The following is a 15,140-nucleotide window of genomic DNA, read 5'->3' as shown; positions in this document are numbered from 1 at the left end:
CTTCAGTGGAGATATGCCTTTGACATTTTTTTTTTGTATTTTTCTTAAGTGAGAAGCGGGGAGGCAGAGAGACAGACTCCCACATGTGCCCAACAGGGACACACCTAGCACGCCCACTAGGGGGCAATGCTCTGCCCATCTGGGGCATTTCTCCATTGCAACCAGAGCCATTCTAGCGCCTGAGGTAGAGGCCATGGAGCCATCCGCAGTGCCCGGGCCAACTTTGCTCCAATGGAGCCTTCGCTGCAGGAAGGGGAGAGAGAGAGAGAAAGGGAGAAAGGGTAGAGAAGCAGATGGATGCTTCTCCTGTGTGCCCTGGCCAGGAATCGAACCTGGGACTTCCACAGGTCGGGCTGATGCTCTACTGCTGAACAAACCAGCCAGAGCCTTTTGACATTTTTCTTTTTTTAGTACCACTGGTCTTTGTAGGTTTATAGTCCCTGGCATGGTAGTAAGAGGAAACGATAGAGAAGTCTATTTTCCACAAATGGAATTCTCCAATATATAATCACACCCTTGACAACATTGCTCTTTTATTCTTTTCTTTTTTTTTTGACAGAGACAGAGAGAGTCAGAGGTACAGATAGGGACAGACAGGAAGGGAGAGAGATAAATTCTTTGTTGTGGCATCTTAGTTGTTCGTTGATTGCTTGCTCATTGATTGCTTTCTCATATGTGACTTGATGGGGGGGCGCTACAGCAGAGCGAGTGACCCCTTGCTCACGCCAGCGACCTTGGGCTTCAAGCCAGCAACTTTGGGCTCAAGCCAGTGACCATGGAGTCATATCTATGATCCCACACTCAAGCCAGCAACCCTGCGCTCAAGCCGGTGACCTCGGGGTTTTGAACCTGGGTCCTCCGCATCCTAGTCTGATGTTCTATCCATTGTGCCACCGCCTGGTCATACTCTATTGCTCTTAAGTCTAATTTCTTTCTTCTGAGGAAAGAAAATCAAAAATTTTGAGGGGAAGACAGTGTGGAGACTTATTCTGATAGAGTTGGAGGACACAAGGCAATGACTGTGGAGCATGGCTGCCCAGGACCCAGGGAGCTGACACCCACACTGTTTAAGTTGTGACAAAAAAGGGCAACATTCCATTCATAAATCATGTCAAGCTGTATCGATAACGCTAATTTATTTATTTATTTATTTTTTTATTTTTTATTTTTTTTCATTTTTCTGAAGCTGGAAACGGGGAGAGACAGTCAGACAGACTCCCGCATGCGCCCGACCGGGATCCACCCGGCACGCCCACCAGGGGCGATGCTCTGCCCACCAGGGGGCGATGCTCTGCCCATCCTGGGCGTCGCCATGTTGCGACCAGAGCCACTCTAGCGCCTGAGGCAGAGGCCACAGAGCCATCCCCAGCGCCCGGGCCATCTTTGCTCCAATGGAGCCTTGGCTGCGGGAGGGGAAGAGAGAGACAGAGAGGAAAGCGCGGCGGAGGGGTGGAGAAGCAAATGGGCGCTTCTCCCGTGTGCCCTGGCCGGGAATCGAACCCGGGTCCTCCGCACGCTAGGCCGATGCTCTACCGCTGAGCCAACCGGCCAGGGCCGATAACGCTAATTTAGCAGGAACCACTGTAAAAACTAGAACCAATTAGAATGCCTTCCCCATCAAATTGTTTTATTAGGTTAATTAAACAGCTTAAAGACAATTCAGTTTGTTCGGTACCCTTCTAGAAAATATTTCAAGTTTTAAATGAACTTCCAATACATAAAACAAAATTACTTTACCATACACAAATTTCAGATCAAAATACAACACTCTGTGTCTGTTTTCTTACAGTTATAAAATCCAGTCAATACAAACTACATAAAAAAGATAAAACACTTTCACTGATCCTTGGTACAAGAAAACACAATGGCAATAAGCTCCCAGAGCACGGTCCTGCGCTCGGGAAAGGGACCAACCAACCCCAGGTTACCCCACAAAAACTGAAGCATGTCAACAAGGTGCATGCCACATGGTCGAAGAAAGTTAACATATCCTTTTTGCATCAGTATTACTTGTAAACCATAAAGCAACTTTGTAAGAAAGGTTACTAATTAAAAAATGACTTCAACTTCACTAAATTTCATACCAGCAAAGAAATAGAAAAGTACTCCACAGAAAATACATTTGGACCACAGGGTGACCAAGACATGATGGTCCACTGAAATCACACTAGCACGATTTCTCTACTATACTACTGAAGTTGGGTGGAACTGTACAAGTTGCAACTTTCCAGTACTTCAAATATTTTGAACTCTCTGTATAATGTCTTTCATTTAGCTTATCTGTTTTGCACTGCAAATCCCCATTTTTCAGTAGTAGGTGTTTCTTTAAAGATCGGGATACCTTATCACATGCGATACAACCTAATCTGAATACATGACCAAGTAGACTTCTCAACTTGGAATCTTACTAGATAATAAAAGCTGCAAAATTTAAATTAAAAAAAAAATTCTGTCTGTATCATGTCAGAAGATACAGATATGTTCACTAAATGAAGATTTGTGTTTAACAAGATGAATTTTGATATAATATTTTGAGAATTTGGTATCTGTTATAAAATTTTTCTTATGGTACTAAAAGCAACAAAATGACAAATCAGGAAGGTGCTAAAAACTAGTTTTTGACAAGTGTGACTGTCACATATTTGGCATCTGGTACCGCAAAGGCACCAGCAAACAGGGGTGGCACTGGTCATTCAGCTGGACCAGGGCCCCTTGTGAAGATGGGCCCTGAGTCTGGGAAAGTCAAAGGAATTCCTTTGATGATTTTCTCCCCTAGCGGAAGGCCGACATCAACACCAGAAAACAAGGGGACCTACACAGTTGTGAATTGCAGATGGGTCTCATTCACAGACGGATACAAACAGGTCTGATACCAGCAATACACCTGCATGAGGTGCTTCTGCAAGAGCTTCTGAGGGGAGCGAGTGGTAGAGAAAGGAGGGACTTTCTAAGTCTGCTGATCACTCTCAGTTCCACGACTACAAACTGCAGAATTGGCTGCTATGGTTGTTCAGAATTTCTGCCGAAGCCGCGATTATTTTTTTATGATCATCACAGGCACTAATGCTACTATTCAAAACAAAATGAGTATCATTATGTCACTGGTGACTTGAAGGGGTACAGGGGTGAGGAACCAAACAAAAGCTGAGTTCCAGATGAAGTAAAATGAAAAGATCCCGTCTCAGCAGAAAAAGCCAGATTAGATGTTCAGCAAGTTTTCTAACTAGCCTGCACTTTTTCAACTAAAGGCCACTTGTCACATTTCCCACCTAAAATGACCTACCCCATGGATTTAGGTGATCTCTGTTTTCATGCAGAACTTGAATTCTGAGGTCCAACCCAAGATGATGCTATAAGCCCACATGAACTGAAGGTCTGTTTTTAAGCTGACGATACCCTTTTGCTCCATGTACTACAGCCTAGGTAATTTTTTACAAAGCATAAGAGTCAAATTCATTGAGCATGTGCTAGATCAATAATAATAACAACAATTTTATTTTTTGGAGAGTCTTCTGAAGCAAAAATTTCTTTTGATGAAAATAGGAAAAGGTCTCTCTTATTGTAAACAAGCAATTCTAATTTCTGACTCTAGACACAATTTGGAGCACAGCGCATTTGCCAGCCAGAGCTAAGGAGGAGGAAAGGAAACACCGCCTTGCCCTGCTCTAAGGATCGCCAGCCGGATGGGAGCCCAGCCGGGACACCCTGCAGACGCCATGCTAGAGCCTGGCCACGCCCATTTCCAAGAGCTCCCAGGGCTGGGGGGAGCACACCCCTCCTGCGGTCCAGCACAGGCCCCCGGCTGGGGCTGAGGTAGTGCCTATGGCACCTGGAGCCCCTTCTCCCGCTCAGAGCGAGCGGAGCCTGAGGGCCCAGGGAGGCTGTCCTAGTCTACGGTGACGCCTGGTGGGGAGAGACTCTGGTTGGGCTCAGCCTGGGACTCGGGAGCTCCAGGCCGGGGCCACGTGGGGCCCTGCCGGTTGTGGGATATGCCAGTCACAGAGCCCGGTCAGGGCTCCCAGAAGAATACCTTTCCAACAAACATTTTTAGGCTAATGGTCTGGGGAACTAGAACACCCCTCCTCTTGAATACATAATTCAAGCAGTTAAAAAAAGTCAGGCTAAGGGAGATATGAGTCAAGGAACAGAGGGAAAGGTGGAAAGTGACTGCCAAGAAGAGTGCAAGAAGAGGACCCTTAAACACGACCACCCCCCCTCTCCGCCTTGACAGAGTTCTGCACTGGCACTGGCACGGGAGGAGCTGCCAACGGCGGGAAGGGCCTTTCTCAGAGAGACTCACCGGGCAGCATCTCTGGGTACCAGCCACGACAGGACAGGACACGGGGAAAATGGCTCAATCCAAAGGTCATTATTAAGTGAAGACAACTTAGGGAACGGGGAGAAAGCACAGACTAGTAAGAAAACCACAGAAGCTCCGTCCCAACGACGGGGGTGCGTGTCCCGTGTGCTATTCCCTGCATCCAGGCCATGCTTTCTTTCTTAGGGGCAGTGGGCGGGGAAGCCGTGCAGGGGGCGCCTGCCACCTCCAGCTGGGAGCTGACTGTGCTGCACCTCACAGGAGAGGGGGCAACACCATGGGGGAGTCAGGGCCTGTGGAAATTCTTCCTAAAGAGAGGAGATACAATTTTTACCTATCAGCTTTCTTCAACCTGCGGAAGTGCTATGAGATTTAAAACAGAAAGCATATAAAAAAGGACGAATCACTATTCTAGTTGACAATATAGTTTTAGGGAAAGCTCTAGAAATGTATTTCTGAAAGTTCTGCTGAAGACTGTTGTAGCTGTTGCCCAATAGCAGCAATCAAGAGAGGCTGGTGGGGCCCTGGCCGGTTGGCTCAATGGTAGAGCCTCGGCCTGGCATGTAGAAGTCCCGGGTTCGATTCCCGGCCAGGGCACACAGGGGAGGCACCCATCTGCTTCTCCACCCCTCCCCCTCTCCTTCCTCTCTGTCTCTCTCTTCCCCTCCCACAGTGAGGCTCCATTGGAGCAGGGATGGCCCGGGCGCTGGGAATGGCTCCTTGGCCTCTGCCCCAGGCGCTAGAGTGGCTCTGGTCGGGACAGAGCGACGCCCCGGAGGGGCAGAGCATCGCCCCCTGGTGGGCAGAGCGTTGCCCCTGGTGGGCGTGCCGGGTGGATCCCGGTTGGGCGCATACGGGAGTCTGTCTGACTGTCTCTCCCCGTTTCCAGCTTCAGAAAAATACAAAAAAAAAAAAAAGAGAGAGGCTGGTGGGTAGAGAGGAACGGAGGGGAGAACAGGGGAGACTGCAGGTTAAAGGAACCGGGACTGTCCTCCTCAAAGACAATGTAAAAGTTAAAGTACAAACGTTATTATTTTTTTCTTTTTACTAAACTGTTCACAGAAACTCGTGTGCAAGGAGCTTTGGAGACTGTAAGCAGTGCCCTGCCAGGATGCAGGCCGTCTCTCCTGACCTCGTCACAGCTGTGGGAGGCACGCTGGGGAGTCTACGCGCAGACAGCAGCAGTCAGGACCACAGGAAGCACCCATTTCATCATAAGGCGAGTCTACCAGAAATTTCTGAAACTGACAACAAAATTCTGTCTTCACAGTTCTTGCCTGTCGGCCTGAGCCAGGCACTCTGGAGCTCGCCCCCCTGTCCTTCTGAAGACGTCCCGAGAGGCCAGAGCCTCAGGCTTCCAAAGGATCTTCTGCCAGCTTCCAGAGTGCCCACCACTATAGCTGTCATCCTTGGGGGTGGGGGGCTCCAGATTTGCTCAGGTCTCCCAACATGTGGGCCTGGCCCTGGCAGCTAAATGCAGTGGCCCAGGAGCCCAGCAGTACAGCCTACAGATGATGAAAGTAGCAAAAACAGACTTCCTTTCCTAGCCACCAGCCCCCACAGGAACACACACTGGTATTGTTTTTTTAAACAGTTGGCTTATGTTCAAATTATTGATGATCTGCCCCCCATGCCACTATTTATTCTTTATCAATTAGGAATTTTCTTTGCTGAACCTAGACAGAAGACTTTATATTTAGACATTTTACTAGACTGTCAAGAACCCTGTGGCCCTAACACACAACACTTAATTCCTCCCAGTGCTTTTCTCTGCCTTTTTTTTATACACTTGACTAATAAAAATGTTAAAACTGAATACTGTTAGAGTACCTCAGTCCACAGACAGGAATCCATCTTCCCAACACTGTCTGGGTGTGGCTATTCAATCTATTTCTCAACCCTTTCAACCCTATTTTTATCCCTCTTCTTATTAACTAAGATATTAAAAAAGACTTTATCAAATGTCCTATTGAAATCAAGATAAGCGGGGCATGTCACATACTGATAAATCTATCAGTCCTATAATCTGAACTGAAAAAGAGGTGATATTATAAAAGGATAAAAGGATTAAGTAGCTCACTATTGTATCTTTGTTAAATAACCCTTCTTTATTCGAAGGTACAAAATTTCTACACACACACACATGCACACTCACACAGATACTGGTGACACAAATTTTGTTTGCTTGTTTTTAAGTTTTGCACTGCATTCAAGTTGAGAACATCGTTTAGGTCTACTAATCTCAAACAGAGATCTGGGAACTATCCAGTTTATTTGACCAACACAGTCTACTACTTCTGATGTTTTAGGGAAAAGAGGAAAATTCAACTTCGGTAATAAGTTCTAAGTATTGTTAGAGTTCTTTATTAGGCAAATTCCCATTTGATGGTTATTCAGAAGAACTCTAAATAGTCTAAACACGTATTTTGGGATGTTTCAGCTCTCCACAGTTATCTTAAATTTAACTATTAGAGAAATAGGAGAAGAGTGGTAGCATGGGTCCAGCAAGGAAAAAAATCTTTTTTTTTTTTTTTTTTTAAATCTTTTATTTATTTATTTTTTTTATTCATTTTAGAGAGGAGAGGGAGAGACAGAGGGAGAGAGAGAGAGGAGAGACAGAGAGAGAGAAGTGGGGAGGAGCTGGAAGCATCAACTCCCATATGTGCCTTGACCAGGCAAGCCCAGGGTTTTGAACCGGTGACCTCAGCATGTCCAGGTCGATGCTTTATCCACTGCGCCACCACAGGTCAGGCCGCAAGGAAAAAATCTTGTTGACACAAATATACATTTGCTTGTGCATCATGTGGCAGCAGGCATGAGAACGAAGAATGAACTAAGACCAGGGATTTTCAGTGTGGCCCGCCCCATGGGAGCTGAGGTAATCTACCACCACTGTCTGTGCACAAGGCATCAGCTAGCCCAAGTTCTCACCTCCATCTCTGCACCCTCACAGCAGCCCTAGAAAGTAAACACCCGTTATCCCACTTACACAGGTAGGGAGCTGCGCTTTGGGGCTAAAGGGCTTCTGAAGGTCACCAAGCCGGCAGCGGTGGGAATCTTCACACCCACATGCACCTGAACCCCGCAAGCCCACACCTGCTTGTCACTACTAGGTTCGCTCAGGAAAGTACATCTAATGTTTACAGATGTTTTCCTCAAAATAACTACAATAAAGTATGGGGCTTCAAAGGGGTACACCTTAGTTCTCTTGAAAACCATTTAAGGAAATGTCTCATGGCCTGCTGCCAGGCTTGCATGGCCCGGCCTGCTGTCCTCTGAGGGGAGATGGTCATTCTACTGTCAGGAGCAAGCCCTGTAAAGTCTCTAAAAAGCACAAGAGTAAAAAGGAATCTTACTAGTGCATGAGGATGGTGAAGTTTTTGGATTTTACCTCCTAGGTAAGTCATTCCCAGCATGCTAGGTTTTGAGGAACGGGCATAATGCTACTGGGCATTAGGGATAGCGGGTAATTCCCCTAAGAAATCGCTCCTGGAAGGAAGGTCTGTCTACAGGAACTGATGGGCCTCACAGCCTCCTCACTTACCGTCCGGGTAAGCTGACAGGGCCCAGCACGTGCCATGTGGAGAAGGCACAGACAGGAGGAGTGAGGACATTTCATTGACACATGCAACAGATCTGATCGCTCACAATGTTAAGCAGAATGCACTGCTCTGTTGTTCAGCTGACCCCGGCCCTGCACCTGGGAAACACTTCCTGAGTTGCATTTTAAAACTCCAGGTTATCAGAACTAAAAGAGAAGAAGAGTCTAGTGATGAGCCTATATTTTCATCAAAATTAAAGATTCTTGGGAAACAAATTCATGACAATCCATTTAATAGATCCTCAAACTACTTACGATAGCACCTTATAAAAAATGAAAAACAGGCCCTGGCCATTTGGCTCAGTGGTAGAGTGTCGGCCTGGCGTGCAGAAGTCCCGGGTTCGATTCCTGGCCAGGGCACACAGGAGAAGCGCCCATCTGCTTCTCCACCCCTCCCCCTCTCCTTCCTCTCTGTCTCTCTCTTCCCCTCCCGCAGCCGAGGCTCCATTGGAGCAAAGATGGCCCGGGTGCTGGGGATGGCTCCTTGGCCTCTGCCCCAGGCGCTGGAGTGGCTCTGGTCGCAACAGAGCGACGCCCCGGAGGGGCAGAGCATCGCCCCCTGGTGGGCGTGCCAGGTGGATCCCGGTCGGGCGCATGTGGGAGTCTGTCTGTCTGACTGTCTCTCCCCATTTCCAGCTTCAGAAAAATACAAAAAAAAAAAAAGAAAGAAAAACAGTAGCTTCATAGCTCCAGGCATCTAAATTCCAAATAGTGGGCCAAATTACAGATGGACAGATATCCTGTCTGATCCTGACAAGGATGGAAATGAAGCTCTTTCACATAGCAGTGCTGTTTAAATATACTACTTTTCTACGTTATGAAATCATAGTCGTTTAAAGACTCTTTAAAGTTCAAGTTGAGTTTCAAGTAATCACTTTGCAGCAGCTCTAGGAGAACTATTGTTCCTCCTGATTAAAAGTGCCTATTTAAAAAAAAAAAGGCAGTAAAATGGAAAATACGCCTTAGAGAATTGTATTCCTCAAGGCTGCTTACTGCTTGTTTCCAGGCTTTTGTCAAAGGACAGAATGTGTTGAATTCTTCTACACTGGCAGGGGATCAAGCACAACACCACATGATGAGGTAGCCGAGAACAGTTTTCCCTATAAACATCAAGAACGAGTGAATAAGTGCATGTAATTCTCATCCGATTAAACAGGAAACATGATAAAGCAGGCGTCATATAGTCATAGTGAAACTGAGTCCATTGGTTGAAAAGTACAACCCAAGGTTCTCAGGTATACCTCATAATTGATAAATAAGAACAGTAGAAATAAGGTACTTAAAAACCTACGGTGTGTACTGAAATGCTCAAGTTTTAATAAATAGAACTCACCAAGCAGAAAGCAAGATGAACCCACATTTGGGATCCGAGTTATCTGAAATGGTCCTTTATTGACAAGGATCCGACAACTGGCTCATCTCTTTCCACCTCATCTCGTGTAGTGAGTGAGCGAGCCTGGGCTGTCTGTCATCTTCCTCCCCCGGTACCTTCTCTAATTCACATCGCAGTGACGTAAGAATTTACAACTCTGTTCGCCACGAGGACATGAATATCAAAAATTATAATCAGCCCAAATTTCAGTTGAGTAGCAATTTTATTTTATTTTATTATTTTTTTAAATAATAATACCCAATTTATTTTTTTATTTTATTTATTCATTTTAGAAAGGAGAGAGAGGGAGAGAGAAACAGAGAGAGAGAAGGGGGAGGAGCAGGAAGCATCAACTCCCATATGTGCCTTGACCAGGCAAGCCCAGGGTTTCGAACCGGCGACCCCAGCATTTCCAGGTTGACACTTTATCCACTGCGCCATCACAGGTCAGGCGAGTAGCAATTTTAAAAGATTAACTTTTATTTCAAAATAAAAGAGAAGGTGGCATTTCTCACTAGATAGTTATGCAATGTTTAGATATTTGATTATCTAAAACTTTGTCACTGGAGATTTGAAAGAGATCAGATTTAAAAATCTAATCATTTAGATAATCTTACGGTAGAATTAAGAAAGAACAAACTTTCCTAAATCGCAGGCATCAGATCAGAGAATATAGTTATAACAGCTCCTCAGACGTCACATAAATGGAATTTTTGCAATGAGACAAAGATGGTATGTTTAAAATTAAAATAAAAGATTTCTTCTTGAAAAAAAATACAAAAACACTTAAAAGTGATCAGCTGGCTTGTCAAGAAAGAAAAGAAGAAAAGAAAAGGAAAAAGGAAAATTCTACAGTCCAAAGTATTGAGTTGTCACTGCCAGCAGTCAGGACAAGCCCTCCTGAGTCCATGTTCTTCTCAAACATGGGCCAGTGGGTTATTCCTCACCTTTACACCAGAAATTCCTATAATTTCTGAACTGGCTATAAAGAATACTTCGGGGATTATTAAAAACTAGCAAAATACTCTCCTCAGCATTCTAAGACACAATTTCTTTTCCCTCACCGATGACACGGGCGAGAAAGGGAGTGTAAATGGAGCCTCTGCTCTTTCAAGTATAAGCAGCTTCACTTGCAAGCCCACTTATATCTTTGCAACTTGCAAAAAAAATATGTTTGGGGGTTTAATGATTATGATATGATATAAAAAGCCTTAGATGCATAGAAAATGAAGCGCAGTCTAATAGGCTGACCGGTGGGACAACCGCCCAGACGCCTGGCCTCTGCTCTTGGCTTGCACTCACAGGGCAGTGGGATGAAGCTGCACCTCCCGGGCCTGGGAGGAGAGCACTGTGCCTGCACACAGGGGCGGGGTCGAGGAAGTATGTTCTAGAAAAGGGTCTGAGTCCCATATGAAAAGCAATAAATAAAGCCCAACGGTAAATGCGATCAACATTATTAGGCATGCTGAGCAGAGGGTCTCAAAGACCCTACAGAACATGCAGGGTCCACAGAGCTGTGTGGCCCAGGTTGGGCACTTTGCATTTGTTATTCTGTGCTAGTTATTCACTTTACATTACGAGGTCAGCCCATCTGTGCACAAACTTTCTCATTTAAAGTCCAGCAAAATTTTCAGTCACTCTCGGAGGGTACTCCTCAATCTCATGAAGAACGTAATTTTAATCAGAACATACTCTATTCTGCCTCACCATGAAGCTCCCCAGAACACCAAGCAGAATTCTTAGTAGACACTCAATGAACATTTGTTGATTAAACCCAGGGCAGGCTTTTCTGCACTAACCAGTCTCCACTCTGACAGGCTCCCCAAGGCTCACAGGCCGAGGGGCAGCCACTGAACAAGGGCAGCCTCAGCCTTCCTTCCACCAGGTGCTCTCTACGGGGGTCCCGGCATTTTTGCATGGATGCAGCGAGCAGTGCAAATGCCCCTCATTCTCTCCACCAAGAGTCAAATGTCTTCAGCTGACCACAAGAAGCCTCCTCTTGAATCATGGTCCCTGAAAAACATTTTGGGGTCCTGGTTTGGTATGCTGAAGTAGGAACGTATCAAATGGAACCCCAGTGGAGCAGAGCAGCTAACGTATTTCTCTAAAAACCTAACTTCCACCATGATTACCGAGGTGGCACGGCAAAGACAGCCCTAGCCTGACCGTGTCAGTATAAAGAATGCATTTCCTGTACGCTGCGCAGGAGACCCCTCACACTTATAAATGATTGAAAAGGCACTTCTAAAGCACCACTGAAGAAAGTGCCATCATTAAAGTGGTAGTGCAATATAAAGAACACTTCAACACAGCAACATGCCGTCTGACATCCCTCAGATGCTTTTTGGTTGTTACAGTTTGAAAAAAAGCCCACTGTTAGCTATCCACTCCTCACAGCAATGAAATAATGAATTAATGAAATACACAATGAATTTAGGAATTTCTTAGGCCGAATCTTTATAGCACACCAACTACTAGTTGGCAAACATTATATTTAATCCTACTAAAGAAAAGAAATGCAAACACCAAGTAAAACTACAAATATATCAATATTTACACTCAACATGAGTTTTAACATAGTATATAAACTGAAGGGCCACAGGCTCAAGAATTTATCTGAAGCACCAGGAGACAGTAATATATGTAGTTTGGAACTACAATTCAAAAGTAAACATATACAGACTCACCAAGTCACATCACACACACACACATTCTCTCTCTCTCTCTCTCTCTCTCTCTCCTCACACCTTTTCCTCTCACAGGATAGAAGCACTACCACAAAAAAGAAAACAAAAAAAAAAACCTCACAAAACTTCATTTTAAATTAAACACTTTAAATCGTTGAAAAATCTACATTTGGATGTGTTAAAGAAACAAACAAACCTACTTTAGACTGTAGACTAGAGAGATCCTTTAAATACTCACTTACTCTAACCTGAGACAACTTTCCTTCTGTTGGTGGAATAATGAAAATAAATTGCACTTCCCCCAAAGATGGTATATTTAAAAATTTAAGATCCATTTTCAGCCGCAATTCCAACATACACCTGCTAAAAGTGCCTTATGGAAAAAAAAAGTATCAAAAATTTATGTTTCAAGTCATAAGTGGAATGTTAAAACACAAACCTGCATGAAATGAGTTAAAAATTTATTTCACAATACTGAAATAACTGTAATTTACAAAAAAAAGTCATAACTAATTTTAGAACATAATAAAATTAAGTACATCCCTACACTTCAACATAGAGTATTGTCATATTTATATATAGTAAAAACAGTTTGGCACTTAGCAGCTTTTGTTGGTTGTTACAGCCCATATCATGTGGCAAATTTATTTTATAAAACAGTCCCTAATTTCTGCAGCTATAGTGTCAATAAATTGAATTTTTAAAAAAACTTTATAAAACAAATGAACAAGTCATGCAGGCACTGACAATATTGCAGCGGGGACTCACTCGCTCCTAAACCATGAACGACCTCCTTGGAAAGGCCTGGCATAGACTGGGAAGGATTTCAAACTTCAGAAACTAAAAACAAACAAACCAGAACTGCTGATTGTCATGGCTTTAATAAGATATCAATGACTACTCTAATGTACCTCAACTGCAGCTTCTGAAAGCCAAAGTTGTATTCTGTATAAGATATTTTACAAAAGAAAATTCACTTTTTCAGCAATTTGTTTTTTCCAAAACTAATATCTAATTGTAAAAATAAAGTTTTCTTTCTTTGCAGTGGCCATGGGGTTTGCTTTGATGAAAAGCTATCCAAAGTATCATTGGGGAAGTGTGCAAACAACAGCGGACTTGTATAGGACACAGAGAAAAGTCAGGCTTTGATTTACAGACTGGATTTGACTGTATTGCATAACTATGTGGCAAACCTGGCCTCCTGCCTCCAACAGAGAAGGTAAAAACCTCATGCCTTCTTTTACCAAACTCTTCTGCCAGGACCAAGACGAAATGTGCCATACACAACATTCTTTAGAACCCCCCCCCCCCAAGGGTCCTTTCAGCAACTTTTAGAGCACTGTGTTGACTTCTAACTAACGGGTGTTAAAAAAACACACAAAAACTCTCACCTTTTTTTCTGTTCATGGTGGGAAAACACAAGCAACATTTCATTTGCATGTTAAAAGCATATAACAACATTCCATACAGGAAGTTTCCTAAAGAAATTCCTGTGCTCAAATTTACAACCACAGGATACATTGACACATTACTCTTTAAGACAAAATGCTGCTTCTTAGAGCCATATTCTAAGAGAGGAAAAAACTGTAGAAAACAATTAAAAATGAAGAGTTCTATATTAAATCGACTAGAAATCTGATATTGCATAAAATTCAAATGATGAAGTAATCAAGCACTTTGAAGTCCCTGATTTCACACTAAGGTGGAATAATTTGAATGGAAACAAAATATCTTAAAAGATAAATGCTACTACTGACAGACTTTTCCCCTCAGTGGGAAGAGCGGCATGGGAGTACGAGCCAGGGAAGAAGGAAAAGGTTCATTTGCTCTACTATGAACAGAATGAAATTAAGTTGAGGTAGTTTATTCTACCAGCCAAACTTTATCGTAATTTGTCTAAACCTCTTACTAGTGAACGGCATTTGAGAAAATTCTACTACAAAGACAAGATTCTGAACACATGTTCGCATTCTAAGACAAGTTTTCAAATCCTAAACAGTAGTAAACAAGACTTTGTGTGCTTTCAGACAGATTGTTTTTAAAAGTTTTGATCCCTTTATATTTTCTCTGGACAGTTTTTTTTGTTTTGTTTTGTTTTGAAGTCACAGCAGACCTTTATTATTTGTCTGACTCAAGTCTTTCTTTTATAAAATCTCCTACTCTCTCATATCCTACTTATAAAATGGTTTTGATGAACTGGAAGGGAAGAATGGCACTGCCTGAGATCCTTCACAACTTCAAGAGCACTATCCCAGCGCCCACGGCGTGGCATACCTTAATCTACATCAACCCAGAAGTTAGCAACTTCCTTTAAATTCACATGAGGGCTGCAACCTGACTCATTAATTTAGAGTCTTTATGTTACTAAGATAGAATGTCATCAAAGAGAAATTTTATCTTAGTTTCATCATAATATAGTTTAAAAAAGATTCTTAGCACAGAATACTAGTAGTAAATGGAGACTAGCCGGCGTCCAGTCCAATCTAACATTTTAGGCACAATCCTTAATTTGTCGGGCAGGGTTAGGCATAGTATTTCCATCCAAGTGCAGTAGGAAAGCAGTCTTGGTATGTTTGGATATGTTGGTTTGCATATACGAATTTTTGTTTGTTTACCAAGCCAGGTACACACAGCAGTCAGATACGAGTTCCCTTCAGGGAAAATGCACCTTAGTATTTTAACTGCAGTATTTTACATTACACTGATTCCCACTTCCCTCTTCCTTTTGACACTGACTAGCCTCCATTTGTCTGCAGACACGCCTAACAGGAGAAACTAATTCCTCCCAGGTCGTTTTTCAAGTTACGTGTTCTCCCGAACACGAGCTGAAGTTCAAGCATTCTAAGCATTACAAAACCACCAGAGTTACCATACAAAGCCTGGCATGCAGAGCAAGTTTGGGCTGCCATCTCTGTCCCCCTCACGTAAAACCATGTTACGGTACACTTGGCCAGGAGCTCTGCTGCTCTGCATCCTCTTCAAGGTGAATGAACACGGATACGGAATAAGCCTTGCTGAAGCTGCAGGCGGAAAAGCTTGCAATTTGCAATACGTAAGGCTGCACACCCGGTGCGGCGGAGGTCGGATGGAAGGAGTGGTTTGGTGTGGTGCCAGGTTCCTGTGCTCCTTTTAAACTCACGCACATAGTCGTAATTAGTACCT

At 43.8% G+C, this 15,140-nt stretch overlaps 1 protein-coding gene across 1 annotated transcript in view; it reads right to left on the bottom strand.

Moving 5' to 3' along the window:
- Positions 1–1,606: 1,606 nt before the first annotated feature.
- GAN (gigaxonin) overlaps positions 1,607–15,140 on the bottom strand; it is a 78,249-nt gene continuing 64,715 nt past the window's right edge. Inside the window, exon 11 of the mRNA XM_066243841.1 lies at positions 1,607–15,138. Within this exon, the coding sequence (XP_066099938.1) occupies positions 14,957–15,138 (182 nt within the window). The 3' untranslated portion in view covers positions 1,607–14,956. The remainder of the gene's footprint in view (positions 15,139–15,140) is intronic.

The sequence above is a fragment of the Saccopteryx bilineata genome, chromosome 9 (assembly GCF_036850765.1).
Source record: "Saccopteryx bilineata isolate mSacBil1 chromosome 9, mSacBil1_pri_phased_curated, whole genome shotgun sequence".
Lineage (NCBI taxonomy): Eukaryota > Metazoa > Chordata > Mammalia > Chiroptera > Emballonuridae > Saccopteryx > Saccopteryx bilineata.
This window is presented reverse-complemented; position numbering and strand designations above follow the sequence as displayed.